Below are 16,445 nucleotides of genomic sequence, written 5' to 3' on the forward strand. Positions count from 1 at the left end.
AAAGTGTTCAGTGAGTGTACAGTTTTGATTATCATTGTAACAGTATAGCCTAAAAAGCATTTAATCTGAAAATGTAATTTGTTCCTTGTGTACAGCTGTTAATTAAAGCTTGAAGCATTCTTTGCTGCAGTTTATCTTCATTTAACTTCCTATTAACTTATTTCATTAAAATCTCCCAAGCTAGTTGCCCTTAACTAGCTTTTGCTTTAATTATGCTGAAGAGGTGAAGTCAAATACTTTTATTAAAAAATAATATTTGTGTATCCCAGTGTGAACTAGATTGTTTGAGGCATAATGAACCAAACCACATACCACATTTTCACTGTGATTTCTCATATATGTGGCGTTTTATGATATATACTAAAAACTGATTCCTTTCATATGAGAGCTGCCCAACTGTGGTAAATAAAGCTGTTCCTTCATGTCTGGGCAGCATATTTATTGTTATTACACAGTACACTGTTTAACTGCAAGCCATTGTCCTAAATGTGAAGCTGAATTACAGCTTTGCACTGCACAGTGTTATATTTCACCCAGTTTTGAGAAGTTGAAAAATGAGACATTTTGTGTCAGGCAATTCAAGAGTCTTGTTTGCTTGCTTCTTTTCTTTCTGGGCTGACTCACTGGGCTGTACCGCCAATCAGAAACTTGCTCATTCAACATGGTCAGATGGTGCTTTTCCAGGGCCAACTAGCAAAACAGTGTGGGACACAACATATAAACCTACCAGCAGAACCCTTTACACTGGATTTGCTTTCTCTGATTGGACAGAGTTGAATGGACTTCCTGCTTTTCACAAATGGAAATAGATGGAGGAAAAAGGAGTCTATGAACTGTCCTAATTTTCCTTTTTTTTCTGATTACTTCTTGTGCCACTATGATGAAGAACTTGCTGGACAGAAAATGATCCCCACACACCTCACACCCATTAACAGATGAAATATGTGGTATGTAGTCATAATGCTGCATTTGTTGTGTGTGGATGCACATGATGTATTTGTGCATGACTAATTCTTTGTGTGTGTGTGTGTTGCACTTGTTCATGAACCGCTTTTAATGCCTGACTCAGAGGACTCTGATGCCTTGAAGAGCTAGCTATATTCATCCTCCTCTCCTCACAAAGATAGAAATACTCATCTTGTAGCCGAATGATAAGACAACGTTGTTTCGTACATTAGTGCACTGTTATGTCCTAAAATATTCACAGGTTTAGACACCGCCTTTAATAATTATAATCGGCACATGCTTTGTTGTTTGAATTGTATTTGTGGTTTCAGCAAGCTCACAGATTCGTTTTTGAACTTTGTGCTTGCAACAGTATTGATTTCCACATGACTCATGTAGTCAGACAAAGCAGCTGTATCCCAAATGCTAGTGTATGCTATAATTCTGATAAGGACTATCAGGATGGACAAAAAAAAAAAAAATGGATTAGCTAGCTCACTCTGTGAGTAAAAGTCCCTGTGTGCTACCAAGTACTGTACCATGGTTTGGTTCCCTACATAATTAACTAGACTAAAAAGTGGTAGCTGTCATAATCAAATATAAGGATCTAGTTAGCAAGGTAACTGCATTAAAACAGATTTGGGGAAACTGATCATGTCTTCATGTGCCACGTAAAAGAGTCTCGATAGCATGTGCATTGTGCTTGTAGATGACTTATGTGACTTTATGTTGCGTCATTGTATCTACCAGGGCTACAAGTAACAATTATTTGGTTGATCAGTTATCTTAAAATGATCTTAAATTAATTATCTTAAAATATGTTGTAGTCTAAAAAAATCAATATTTCTCTACAGAGCACTTCTAGACTGTTCTAATTTAATGTCACTAATTGCAGTACAGATATTTATTCGATCTCTAGCAACAAATATACGTCTTTTCAGTTTCACTAACTAAAAGACTGCTAAATAAATTTTTCAGTGTGTTGAAGCAGCTCGATCTTTGAGGTAGGGTGAACTTCAAGGTGAGCCTTAAGCCTAATGGAGACTTGAGGACTTGACTGAAGATGTTTGGGTTTGAGCTCAAATTATGAACATGTGATAGTTCAGAATTTCAGCATTCATTTCCTGAAATATTTACATCTTTAGATCTTTAGAACATGGTGCCTTTTTTTTAACCCACTCATTTTCCAAATGATCAACAAATATTGGAACAAGTGACTGCCAAGTGTTCCTTATGAACTGTTAGATTGCTTATTTAAACAGTTAATAGTCCTGAATGTCAACTTTTGGTTTGAACTTTGGGTTTTACCTGTAAAGACTGCTTTCTCTGTTAAAATAAATGATAAACCTACACTCTTCTGTCTAACTTGTAGAGGTCATCTTGACAATATACTGGCAAGCAGTGTACATTGTTAATACATAAAAAGGCAAAGATGTGTTGCTATAAAGCATGCCGCAGTGGCCTGACTTATTATTTAGTGCCCAATATGTTCCTGTTCCCAATAATGGTTACTGGGAACACGAACAGTTAAGTGAGCAGGATTGTTGAACATTACCTCTTCCTAAAATTGCTCATTTCTTAGTCAGCTGAATTTTGTAAACAAGCTCACTGCACCTTCTCAAAGTTCAAATTAGCAGTGCATTATGGGAATAGAGACAATGCTGAGCTACCAAGATTACATCGTATGAACACTTGTAAATAGCAACTAACCCTGTGTTTATATCAGTGATTTGCTCTACTGTACGTTGAACAGTAGTGGGTGTTACTGGTGCAAGTTCACTGATAGTGCTGTGACCAAACCAACAACTGATTGATGTTTGTCATTAATTAATCAAGGCTGGCATGATGGAGCAGCGGGTAGTGTTGCCACTTTACAGCTCCAGGGTCTCCTGTTTGATTTATTAGTTTTTTGTATTATTTTTTTGTTGGGTTTCACTTGTTCTCCTTGTCTCTGAATGGTTTTCCTCAGGGATCTTTGGTGTCCTCCTCCATCTCGTAAAAAAATAACTATGCCAGTATTCAGAAATTACCACAAGATGTGTGTGTGTGTGTGTGTGTGTGTATATACCATTTAAGATGTGTTTCTGTACCTGGGTCCAGATTCTCTACAACCCTAACCAGGATAGCACATATTGAGTTTGAGTTTTTACCTTTACCTCAGAAAAGCAGTTCTTTGTATTGTATTTATTCATTTGTTTTAATTCTTCTGTTTTTCTGCATTCATTTTCTGTTTCAGCTGACTGAGAAGTAAGCTGCCCCAAGCCTGCCCTGAGGAGTGTGTGCTTGGAGGTGTGTGCTTCTTCACCGCTACTTCTCCAGCTTGAACACACACCTTGGCAGGATGTCTGTGAAAGATCGACAGCGTCCGTGGTCTGTGTACAGAGCTTCCACGCTGGACATCTCCTCTGAGATGCTTGGCCTGGCACTTGCTGGTCAGACTCCTTTACAGTAATTTATACCAAATATATCTAGAAAATAAGCTTTCTATGGTTGAAAACTTTCATTTGAAATGTAGTTATTTGATATAATGTAGTATTTGAATGCATTCAAATTTAAGCCAGACACAATGAACATTCAGTGGTGTTTGTATCACATTAATAACAGATAAAGAGACTCCAACAAATGCTTGCTAGAAATGTTTATTAGAAATGTTACTCAATTTAAAGTATTCTGCCAAAAAGTGTGCTCAAGCAAAACACAAAGCTATTTTTATAATTGATTTAACTGATTATTTGTTGTATTATACTATCGTTTTTTGTGTGAATTTTTATGTAACTTTCTTCTGCTTATTGCTTTGCACATATCAGAAAAAGCAACAATGACATTTTCTGGCATAGCTATTCCATTATTTAGCCTCTGTAAGGTTGCTAGTCTTAAAGACGGCTAATGCTACATAGTTTCGTAATGAATTAATTGTAATGGTGAAATATAAAAAATGAAAATATCTAATATTTACCATTAGCTAGAATTTGCTTTTATGCCTAGCCAATTTATATTTAATATTTTAATTTTATAGCCAGGTAATTGTAGCATAATATTAGCCTATTAGCAGAATGCAAGCATGCTTGGTTAAATTAGATGGATCATATTCATGCTTTCTAAGGAGGCAAAGGAAATGATTTTATGTGTGTTTGCTTACTCCAGCATATTAAAACATTTTATGAGGCTGTTCATTTTCAAGTTCAACACCGGCTTATCCTTATTAAGAAGCATACGGATGGCTATAGTGTTATGTTATAGTGAGAAGGGGACCATAAAAGAATAATTGATATGATTGAGATGCCTTTTATAATGAATTATAATGAATTTTATAAAGAATTATAATGAATAATCTAAGCATCAAAATACATTTTTAAAAGTCAGAATTAAGTAAGATGCAAATATTCCATGATGAAAAATGAAATGTTTATGAAATGAATACGAAAAATATTTCAAAATAATACTTGTGATGTAGCAATGTACAATTCCACAGGTATTTTTTTAACTCCTGTTTTTAGCCTACAGTCTTCTTAAACAGTAAAGTGTGCTGTCACATCATTAGCACATGTGCAACACCTAAATAGCTAAAACCAGAACAGAAGTGTGAGTGTGAATAAGAAATGTTTGAATGAATTTTGCCTTTGACTATGAAATGTATGAATGGCATACACAGTTGCCTAAAAATACTGTTTCCTTGGCAACCTCTTCCCAATGGAACAGCAAGGATAATTTGAAGTGTTTATTCCAAAAGCAAAAGTTCACAATCTTCTTTTTCTTCCTCTAGGAAACAGTCAGGACCCAGATGAGCCCGTGTTGGAGTTTAGCCTCGGTCAGTACATGATCTCTGCATCGTTTTTTGAAATCATACCTTTATTTGTATCAAGAAGGTCACAGCCATTCAGGTATAAGCTTACACATTAGACTCCTGGCTTGTCTCTCTGGTGGGTGCTGTTCTGATAAGTTTTAATGGAGGCGCTAGTGCCCAGAAATGTTTTTAAACTTCAGTCTGTGTGAGGCTGTCCAGAAGGGAATATCGCAGGTGTGTGTATATAGGAAGGTCAGTGGGAGTGCCTGGCAAAGAGCTTATGTTCTTGAGGCTTAAAGTCTCTCTACTCTGCTCTCTGCTCTCTGTCTCTCTAAATACAGCCTAGTAAGCAGTGATGTGCCTCACTTTGCAGCCTTGTCTGTTTTGTATATACTAGATGCTTTATGGAAAAATCTCACCCTGTTTTGACCTTGGTGTGTGTGTGCATGGGTGTGTGTGTGTGTAGCCTGCAGTGAGCTGACTACACCGTGTTTGGACCGTAAACCCAACAGCTTTGTGGCTGTGAGCTGTACAACTCCACCTCAAGCCTTCTGGACCAAGCATGCACAGACGGAGATCATCGAGGTAATTCAAGTAGCCTCACCCAAAACCTGTTGTTCCTATACAACAGATGAGCATTTAAAATAGTCTTCTATATAGGTCTAGTACACATTTTGCAATGCATACCTTAAATCACACATAAAATGAAGAACAAATATTGTGATAGCTAACAACAATAAAAATGACTATAATAAGCAATATTTGCATAAGGGATCCATCTGGACACACTGTAGTTCTATAAACATATGAATTCATTGAGAACAAGAGGTTTATAAATCAATGCGGCTAAAGGTCCAGTCTTGTTATTGTTTTCTAGGGCACAATGAACCCTAACTTCTTAAGCAGTGTGGCCTTCTTCCAGGATTCCTACATCAATCAGCAGACACAGATCAAACTCTCTGTGTACGATGTGAAGGACCGCTCACAGGGCACGGTTAGAAGCTCACACAAACACCCACAAACATGGAAAGAAGGGCTGTTTGTCTGTTTGCCCTCTATTTGTCACAATTACATTACAGACAGTGAAATACATTTCTTCACATATCCCAGCTTAGGAAGTCAGAGCACATGATCGGCAATGATACAGCACCCCTGGAGCAAAGAGGGTTATGGGCCTTGCTCAGGGACCAAGAGCCCAACAGTGGCAGCGTTGGTGCTCGAACCCACAACCTTCTAATCAGTAACCCAGAGTGTTTAAGCCACCACTTCCAAATGGAGATGGCAGATATAATATAAAAATATACTATATATTTACATTAAACAATAAATATAGATATTTATATTAAAGATGGAAAAGTTACACTACTTGTAGTGCAATAGATAGCTGCCAGCTGTGATAATGGCAGTGATCTACAGTGAGGTCTTAAGTATCTCAGAATCTTATTTATTGCAGTTTTATAACAAGACAACAAGACAAATGTTAGTTTGGAGCAAAAGGGTAATGTTGCAAATTCCACAATGAGAAGGAATCGCCTGGCTGTCAGTTGAGTAGGTAAATAACTGAAAACCCAGATCTCTGTCAGTCATCTGTTCAACAAGAAATGCTCCACCATATCACCTTTGAATTTCATTCAATTCTGAAGCAACTTTTCACTCTTTTCTTTTCCGTGTGTGACCTCTCTCTCTCTCCCTTTTTTTTAACCACTGCTGATAACCGCTGCGTAGGATAATAGTGTTTGGCATTTAGAACGATCATAAGGTGCCTAAGGGTCTGGCGTGATTAAATCTGATGTATCCATGATGATGTATGAGTCCCAAGGCGCAAATCCAACCCACCAGCTCTGACCTTGAATTAAAATTTTAGACTTTTTATTTGTTTTATTTTATTTTCAGGTGACGAACATTTTAGAGCACTGTTTCTCCACACTCTCAAAATAAGAAACATTAAGAGCTCTTTGGTTGTCCCTCTAGAGGAAAGTTAACACAGTTTCCTCATGAGAAAGGGTTCTAAGTACAGCACTTTCAGGAAGCTAAAATTTTGCTATTCAAATAACCCGTTTTCTTAGAATGTACTAAAAATACAGCTTCATGAAAATGCATCAGACCTGCTCTCTCTTTCTGTAGATGTATTTATTAGGCTCAGCGATGTTCACAGTGAAAGAACTACTGCAGGACAAGAGCTACACACTCCACCTGCCTCTAAGGTACGACCCTTTTATACAGCTCTAGTGAAGTTTATTTTAAGGTTTTCTTTTTTAAAGACTACTTCAGAAAGATCAGTGTATATTAATATAGGAAGCTATACCAAGGAGGAAAAGCATTAATGTCTTCTATGTAGAATTTGTTTACGAGCAGATGCAGTAAGAGTGAATATGATGTTGTTAATGTTGTTATTTCATTATGTCTCAGTTCGGCAGAGAACATGCACGTGGGGGATATCACAGTTATCGCCTGGCAGCTGGAGGAGAAGAGAGAGCAGCGGGCACCACTAACCCATCTACCAGACACCATTAACGGCAGGGTGAGACACACCACACACACACTAGCATGACCCAAACCTTGTGTGCATGTTATTTAGACCATAAGCATTACTAATAGGAACAATTTAACCAACTGTCCAAATAGACAATAGAAACATAAACATATTTTTTCCTTGGAATGTATCAAATGTCATTTATACATTTTGTCCATTTGGCACAGAAACAAGTTCTGCTCCAAAATAGTGCACTATATATATATATATATATATATATATATATATATATATATATATTTATATATATATATATATATATATATATATATATCGGTTTTAGTCCAGTCATTTATGAGCTTATAATTGCTAAACTAAAAAAAATACATGAAACTAGAACCCCATCATATGTTGGTTCCTGTTTGAGTTCTAAATGTGTAATGGGAAAACCTGTGAAAAATGGGAACCTTTGTGTGTGCTTTATTTCTTTCTCCACAGACAGTCCTCGCTGTCGATGAGAGTCTGACAGAATCAATAGGAATCCGAGCCAAATATGCCTCTTTAAGTAAAGACACCCTCCTGCGATCAGGTACGAGTTGAGTTTTTCAATTAATGTTAATTCTTTAAACTTCTGTTCATGACTGGGTCACAGAAATGATAACAACTGCACTATAAGGATGTGTTAAAGAAAGTGTTATTATTCTGATGACAAATTTATATTTGAATCATCTGTTATAGATGACGTGTATGAGCTAGAGGTGTATGTTAAAATTTTTAGCATTAACTGTGAAAGGTTTTGTGTATTTACTGATGTTATTCCTCGATCCTGTCTGGGAGTTTCAGTTGTTTAATCAAAAAAATCGAGAGATGATTTGGACACGTGTCAGCAGTATGAATTAGACAGAAGGTTTATGAAGGACTTTATTGAGGAGGAGAATTATAGATTATGGATGTTAGTATATTCATCGTTTCAGGATGATTTTCCACGTTTTTGCCAATAATCAGTTTAAATTGCAATAATCAGTTTATTTTGATTGAATCGCAATGCTGATTAAAGTTTTCATCTTGTTAAAGCAGATCAGATAGAAAAACGGCAGCATTTAGTCACACACTTCCTCCATTTTGTACTATAACAATGAAATAATGATGTAATCACTTTAACTGTCATCATTGTGTTAAGTTCGGTTATCTCTGAATTTTTGCAAGGTAAACTAGAATCCCATGGTTTGATGTTTCCAGTGTTTTTGGTTGGTTTTTTTGTGTGTGCAATAGAAATGACACTTTTTTGCATATGGCAGATGCATAATTTATAATAAAATATTATACAAACATAACAGAGAGTCAGTCTAAGACTAATCCCTCCAGGATTTCATGATTTTTCGTTGGGAATTAACTCAAAAAATGAATGTGATGCATTTTTTCAAAATTACTGCAGATTTTCCACAGATTTGGGCCAAGACATGTCCTGCGAAACATGCATTCAAGATGGCTAAAGCTCTCTATTAAATTCACATGCATCTCTCTCTTGCAGTTAATAAAACGAGACAAATGCAGCTTACTGTGCTGCAGAGATGCCGGAAGGCAATAAAGCCCTCCATACTGAAAATGCTGACACTGTAGACTCCTTCCAAAAATGTTAAACATCTCCTTCCCAATGCTGAACTTCACCATATCAACAGTTCCATCTGTTTTTGTTCATGTGGAGAACACGATGTACAGATACACGTGTTATTGTGTACATGATGATACGTGATCGCATATAACCCTGTGACACTACTGTCATAGCTGCACAGTTTCTGTCTTGCAGAATTTATTAAAGGGGTAAAAACACAAACACTTCTTTTTTTCCTCAGTGTTTGGAGGAACCATGTCTCGTATGTACCGCTTCCCCACCACTGACGGGAATCACTTACGCATTCTGGAGCAGATGGCTGAGAGTGTGCTGTCTCTCAACGTCCCACGACAGTTTGTTAAACTACTGCTGGAAGAGGACTCTGCCAGGTACACACACACACACACACACGCTTATTTGAGATAGTAATCCTGTTTAATCAAGGACATGTCAACATTATTTGCTTCACCAGACTTTCAAAAATAGGAATGTCCCATATGTCCAGGATCATTGGGTTAACAAACTACCAGTGAAAATGCCTCTATTTTGTATACTTTTATCATTTAATGCAGCAATTTCTCATTATAAATGCCATTATTAACAACAACTTGAGTAAAAAGTGGAGTTTCAGTGTTTCTTTGTATTTTTTTAAAGTTTTTGTAGCACAGTATGTCTCCATTTTTTTGCTTTAAATAAAAGTGTTTAACGATCCATGATAGACATCTGATCTTTTATGCAAAGCAGTTCACATAAGCAGGTCAATATCATACATTTGCTTATATTTAAATTAACTAACTACTAACCCTAGTGCGGTAGATATTGAACATGTAGACTCGTGTTTTTAAATTCTTAATCTTTTTGTTTATTTCCAATTTTAAATGGAAAAAAAAATCCAAGATTTTCAGTGTGTCTATTTTTCATGTTTATACATACCATGATAAATCTGAGGAAGTAAGAGCCAATCTTAAGAACCAGTAAATTATTCTACTCATTGTAATTTATGTGAACATATCCAGCATGTTTTGTAAATGAATTCATTTCTTTTGCTGTTTTATCCATATATTTTTTTTCTCTAATGATGCTGGGACACCCTGCAGAGAGAATTGTGTTTTGGCACCTCAGTGTAACTGAGAAGGAAACTGTTTATTATTATTATTATTAAGGAAACATTATTATTATTATTATTATTATTATTATTATTATTATTATTTTTAATATGTAGGTGCCAGTTTTTGAACAGGACTATTTGAAGTTGCTCATATTATGACTTATCCTAACAAGCTAAAAGCAGAAAAGACTGATAAATTAGAAGTGAAACCGTGAGTCAGTGTGTTAGTAAGTTTTCATGCTGTCATCAGCCACAAGAACAGCTCTGGGAATGTACCGGAGTGATGAACACCATTCTTCCAAAAGATGTTCCCTCAACTGGTGTGCTTCTGATGTGGATGGAGAGTGTTGTCTAACATCTGTATCTCTCCAATTTCTTAATATAGTCAGTCTCAGACAGTTCCTCCAGGATTTTGTGATTGACATTTACACAAATTATTAATGTGATATTTGAAGGAGCTTAAAAAATTATTCAAAATTACTGCAGATTTTCCACAGATTTGAGCCAAGACATGTCCTCTGACGACATCACAGCACACATTCAAGACGAGCCAAAGCTCTCGTCGATTCACGTGCATCTCACTCTTGAAGTTAATAAGATGAGACAAATGCAGCTTACTGTGCTGCAGAGATGCTGGAAGGCATTAAAGCCCTCCATACTGAAAATGCTGACATTGCAGATTCCTTCCAAAAATGTTAAACATCTCCTTTCCAACGCTTCACTATATCAACAGTTACATCCATTTTATAAAATCTGTTCATGTGGAGAACACGATATACAGATTCCTACACAGGTTCTTACTGTGTACATGCTTATACATGATGGTGTGTAATTGTGTGATTTAGTTAGCATTCTTCTCACCTCTCTCCCCTATATACTCTGCTCAAACAGAGCAGCTTCCAAAACTTCAACTTTCAATCTTACATCGCTGCTCGGCATCAACACTTGTCATTTCGTAGATCGCCAACTAGCTGAACCATGTCTCTGGTCTAATTTGCTGTATTCCCTTCTGGAACATTGAGTCCATTTTTGCAGTATATCTAGATTAATATGATTCACTGTCGCTGGAAAATTGGTGAGCGATGAAAGAAGCTCTTGCGCTTTTGATTTAAGGGGCTTACAGTGCAACAGGAACATTGTCAATTATATTTGAAATCAGATTTTGTTTTTTTGTTTTTTCACCTATTCAGTCCCTGCTCGAATTTTGCTTAATGTTTCTGGGATTATTGTGGCCAAAAAATGTCACCTTGATTTGCTGAACTTTTTTGTGCTTTGTTTTTGGTTAAAAACTACTTGAGTTTTAATTTCAATCACAGGATGCTTCTCGTAAACTCCTACTAGTGATGACACGTTATTACTGTCTATGATAATCTGTACTCATGTTGCCCACACACGAATCAAAGAAATCTTTCCAAATCTGCAGGAAATTGCTTTCATTTTTGAGTTTGCACAGTTTTGCCTTAATTTCTGGTATCACTGAATATTAAACAGCATTGTAACTGCTCTAGCAATGAGACATGAGTGTGGCAAATTAGCAATATAATCACTAAACTCCTCACAAATAGTTATATAAACTTAGATAACTATAGCTTAGTTTATAGTATACCATAACTTAGTTTATAGTTAGATAACTACAAATAGTTAGATAAAATTATTTTAATGTGTTTGAGTGAAGGTTTTCTTTTGACACATGACTGTATAAACACATTCACTTAGACACACTGTTGAATAACAATGGGGAAAATAGCTAGTCACTGTTAACCTGTCTCTGTGTGTGTGTGTGTCCACAGAGTATATGAGCTGGAAGAGTTGGGGGAATTATCCCCATGTTGGGAGAATCTCCGGCGGCAGATCGTAACACAGTACCAGAGCGTTATTCTCACCTATCAGGAGATGCTGAAACACCTGCAGGACTACAAGGGTGTGTGGAGTAATTATAAACAATGATGTAAACAATGATGCAACATATTATTACGTACGCTGTCAACTCCAAAGTTATTGGCACCCTGTACAAAATCTATGAAAAAATGAATGTGTTTTCAGTTTAAACTTGTACACATTTGTACAGCTGCTGTTGGTATGAGCTTGCAAGTTAGAAACGCACACGCAGCAGCAGCTGCAATAGCCAGATGTTGGCCTCTGTGCATGTCTGTGCTACAGGGTAAATAGTGCTGTGTGATAAAGTTTACTTCTGCAAAATACTGGTTTCAAATTATTGGCACCCCTAAATACATATGGTGAAGTCTTCCCTTGAGAGAATAACTGAAACCCTTCCTGTTATTTCTGACATGGTTGAAGATGCCTGTAGAGGATCTTGGTCCACTCTATGCAAAACTTTTGTACATTCTTAAGTTTGTATGTCTTTAGTTTGTGCAAATCTGAAGACTGAAATGGTTGTCTCTAAACGTAGATTTTGCCCTTCTGCAAGCCCTGGAGATTTTACCCTTTTATTGTCAAGTTCTGAACCTTAACCTAAAATGTTCTAATACTTAACAGAATTCATGGTCCACCATCATCATCTACCATGGGTTTAGGGGCTTTCTTGTATGCCGTCCCATTTTTGTCATTGGTAATGGTGTTCAGGTGTTTGATTTTGGTCCAGTGTTTGAGTCCAGTTGCTTCAGGAGTGTGGGCTACTATCAGAACGCACTTCTTTAGCACAACCCTTTAAGAAAAGTTTGTCATCATAAAGGCTTGCGTGAAAATCAGTGTTGTTTTGGAAGCTAGGTTTATGCACATTTCTCACTTATCTTCAGACAAATCTAAGTAGTTTACCAGTCTTTTGGTTTAAATGGTGCCTTTAATTTGGAGTTAGATTGTAAAGTGTAATTTTGTTTTGTTTTTTTTCCTCTCTCCCTCTAACTCTCTCTACCTCTCCCGCTTTCTTTCAGGCCCCTCATTCAAAGCAAGCAACCTCAAAGCTGACAAGAAGTTGGAGTTCATGTCCACTAACCTCCATATGCAGAGGATGAGAGTGCAGGACGACTCTGGGTTTGGTGAGACTCCACCTCGCCTCTCCTCGTCTCTGCTCTCCTGCTCGCTTCTCCTTCTGCCAGAGCCTTCTAGTAGAGTCTGTCCTCTCTGCAGCCATCTTGGCAACCCTCCCAGGCAGTTATTTCCAGCAGTATAAAACCTGCCTCCAGTCTACTTGAATGCAGAAAAACCCAAAATAGACAAAAAAAATGAGGTTTTTCACAGAAATCCTCACATTTATTTGTAGGATTGTTCGTTTTTAAAGACAAACTGAAAGAACCGAGTATGAATGACTATACACTATGACTATAACAGAACAGTTAAAGTGGACAATACAAATAGACACAAAAAATCTGAACTAAATCAAGGTTGAGAAAATGTTTTCATTTCAATTCTTTCTCTTTTCCTCCTATTTCTTCCCACTTAAGTGACCCATTTTTTTAAACAACAAACTGTGAGAATCAGTGTACAGACACACACACACACACCTGACTGTTTCTCTTTTTATGCCTTAGTGCTCAAAGTGTCCACACCCAGAGGAAACAGTAGTAAACACATCAGCATATACAAGTGTTTATACGTTAGGCACACACAGTCATATCTTCTCAATATTGCAAGTTTGAATTATGGCCCTCTCATTCTTTCTCTCTCTCTCTCTCTCTCTCTCTCTCTCTCTCTCTCTCTCACTCACACACACACACACACTTTTCCTTTTTAGGACACAGCACCCTGAAAGCACTGACCTACATTGGACAAGCCGCTATCTGTTTTAGTTTACTGACTGATATATAATGTAGAACATAAAACAGGAGTGTGTGTGTGTGTGTGTGTTTGAGTTAGTCAGATATTACATATGTGCATTTTTAGCTTAAATTTTGTTAGCTTGTCTTTACCAAACGTGTTATGGATGTTCTGGTATGTGTCTGTGCTTCTGTGTAATGTTGAGTGTGTGTGTGTGTGTGTGTGTGTATAGATCACACATATGATGTGGTGACGATCGGTGCTCCAGCAGCTCACTGTCAGGGCTTTAAGAACAGCGGCCTGCGTAAACTCATCCAGAAATTTGAGGAGGCCAAGAAACAGTAAGTGACAGTGATAGAGGTCTGGGTGTGTGTGTGTGTGTGTGTGTGTGTGTGTGTGAAAAGCAGAAACGCTCCTATTACTCAGCTTGGTAAGAGGCTGGTGTGTATAACACAGCATCTATAACTGCCTACTCAGCATTGTTGTGCATCAAGCTCAGCACATTTCAGTAGCTCACATACACAGACACACACCAGCGCTCTAAAATCACAGCTTTGCTCTTTTGTGCAACTTTTATAAGGTTAATTAGAATATAAGAATATCATTCACCACAGAACCTCTTTATATTTACAGCTATAATTGCTCACTGTCAATAAACATAATGCCTGAGGATCATCTCAGCATGTACTTTTTATTACATTATATATTAGTGCATGTTGATTATTCCACTTTGGTTTAGCTCTTCATCGTAGCTCTTGGTGTCATCTTATTTTTCGATGCTGCTTTCATACACTCTTGTTTTCAAGAGTGAAGTTACTCATTTGTAGTGATGCTGATCTTTTCCTTTGTCGTTTATTTCTTGCTCTTTAATTGCCTTTTCGTTTTCCAATCAGCATTTATGAGGAGGAATGGTGAGTTATTTTAAGTTGAAGTTTTTTCCACCTATTTGTTACCTTTGTTTTTGTCCAAAACTTTTGGTATTTGATCAGTTATGAAAAATGAATTTATCAGCATTCACCAAGAAATCCTTATTGACTGAACAGGTGATGTACTTAAAAATTGTACATTTTCATGCTAGAACAGTAACAAGTTAGTATTATTCTTCTATATGTTTTTTATAACTGATGAAGCAAAAACAGTTCTTTGTAGTGGGCTGGAAATTTTTGACCCCACTCTGTGCTCTATGTCTGTGCATGATTTTTCCCCATGGATACATCCTATAAGTGTTACAATAGGTGTGTGTGTGTGTGTGTGTGTATGTGTGTGATAAGTACTCCATACACACACAAGCATACATGTCTCTGGTCTGTGTTTGTTCCTTGTCTTATATATAGACACATATAAGATAAGAAATATCACCACAGTTACAACCTTTACAGAAGAGAACATCTTTATAAAGCTGAGCAGTAAACATAATTTTTCAGAAAACAGGTGCATCACTGAACCCTAATCACCCCGCTGCACTATGGGAAGGGACACAAAATGTCTTTCAATACGTCTGATTTTGATACTGTCATTATCTGTAGGTGTGTTATTAAAGGAAGCATGTTTGGTGATTTTGGAATGTCAATGCTAATAGTTCTAACATGCACGTTAAGCTTTGTTCCCATCTACCAGTTTATTGATTAGACTATAAAAGGAAACTTTGGCCTGGTGGCATTCATCCATGTGGACAGGTGTAACAGAGCCCCACTATGTGTATCAGCCACCCAACATAGGTCTTCAAATGTTTATAAAGTTCTCATTCACAAAATGTTAAGACTTACAAATGAACGAATATTCAAACAAACATTGCTGCTTAACAGATAGAAGATAATGGCCATTATTGACCGAGTTTTGGGTTGTTTTTTTTTGTCCCACACACTCTGATTTGAAAATTGTTGTATGATTAGGGCAAATAGATGGTAATTGACAAGTTGGCAAATTTTAGGGCGATTGTGTGGTTTTTGAGATGTTGGGCTGGAAATTTTGCAGAAGCCTGGCAAACACACTTGTTGTTTTACACCTAGTTGAGTAAAGGGAAGTCGAAAACTGCTCAGTGCTAGACTAGCTGGATGACTGCATGTTGAGGATTCTCAAAATTCAGTAGACTGTAGCTCCTGGTGTAGTCAAGTGTGAGAGTTTTGACTGTAGTTTGTGTTGTTATTAATTATTCTGCCTCACCACAGTATATGTTTATGGGCCTCTGCAGCTTTGGGCATCAAATATGTTTTGGCTGATTACATATGGGTAATAAGGAAAGAAACAAGAACAGGTACAGAGGGTAATGGAATAGCAGGTACAGAGTTATTGCTTGTGGCTTAGGGCTTGTGGGTTAGACCTAGTGGCTTTGTTCTAGTGGGTTATAATTGTAGGGTTAGGGATAGTGGGTTAAGGCTAGTGGGTTACAGCTGTATGGTTAGGGATAGTGGGTTACGGGTAGTGTGTGAGGAATAGTGGGTTACAGTTGTAGGGTTAGGGATAATGGGTTAAGGCTTGTGGGTTAGACCTGGTGGCTTTGGCCTAGTGGGTTATAATTGTAGGATTAGGGAAAGTGGGTTAAAGATAGTGTGTTTGGACCAGTGGGTTACAGTTGTACGCTTAGGGATAGTGGGTTAGGGCTAGTGGGTTACACTTGTATGGTTTAAGGCTAGTTGATAATGATAATAAGTTACAGACACTGTTTTAAGCCCTTGAGCATAACCCTCCTAATCCTCAGCAGTTCTGTGCTTAGACTGGATTTTGCTTGTATCCACTTGTTGTGGATATTAGTATGTGCGAAACTACTAAATGTCAATCAAAATGTATTTCATTTTTCATGACTTCCACA

The 16,445-nt window shown here is 37.1% G+C and overlaps 1 protein-coding gene across 15 annotated transcripts in view; it reads left to right on the forward strand.

The window, feature by feature from the left end:
- Positions 1-16,445, forward strand: part of inpp4ab (inositol polyphosphate-4-phosphatase type I Ab) — a 51,342-nt gene that overhangs the window by 13,180 nt on the left and 21,717 nt on the right. For 7 of the 15 annotated variants that reach the window (XM_058402772.1, XM_058402769.1, XM_058402766.1 and 4 more), the window contains exons 2-14: positions 887-947; positions 3,182-3,377; positions 4,709-4,753; positions 5,196-5,314; positions 5,607-5,723; positions 6,854-6,933; positions 7,139-7,250; positions 7,701-7,791; positions 9,056-9,203; positions 11,713-11,843; positions 12,814-12,918; positions 13,869-13,977; positions 14,530-14,547. In XM_058402772.1, the coding sequence (XP_058258755.1) occupies positions 3,287-3,377; positions 4,709-4,753; positions 5,196-5,314; positions 5,607-5,723; positions 6,854-6,933; positions 7,139-7,250; positions 7,701-7,791; positions 9,056-9,203; positions 11,713-11,843; positions 12,814-12,918; positions 13,869-13,977; positions 14,530-14,547 (1,166 nt within the window). In that variant the 5' untranslated portion in view covers positions 887-947; positions 3,182-3,286. The remainder of the gene's footprint in view (positions 1-886; positions 948-3,181; positions 3,378-4,708; positions 4,754-5,195; positions 5,315-5,606; positions 5,724-6,853; positions 6,934-7,138; positions 7,251-7,700; positions 7,792-9,055; positions 9,204-11,712; positions 11,844-12,813; positions 12,919-13,868; positions 13,978-14,529; positions 14,548-16,445) is intronic. The other 8 variants (XM_058402771.1, XM_058402780.1, XM_058402770.1 and 5 more) reach the window with 2 other exon arrangements.

This window comes from Hemibagrus wyckioides, linkage group LG11 (assembly GCF_019097595.1).
Source record: "Hemibagrus wyckioides isolate EC202008001 linkage group LG11, SWU_Hwy_1.0, whole genome shotgun sequence".
In the NCBI taxonomy this organism is placed as follows: domain Eukaryota; kingdom Metazoa; phylum Chordata; class Actinopteri; order Siluriformes; family Bagridae; genus Hemibagrus; species Hemibagrus wyckioides.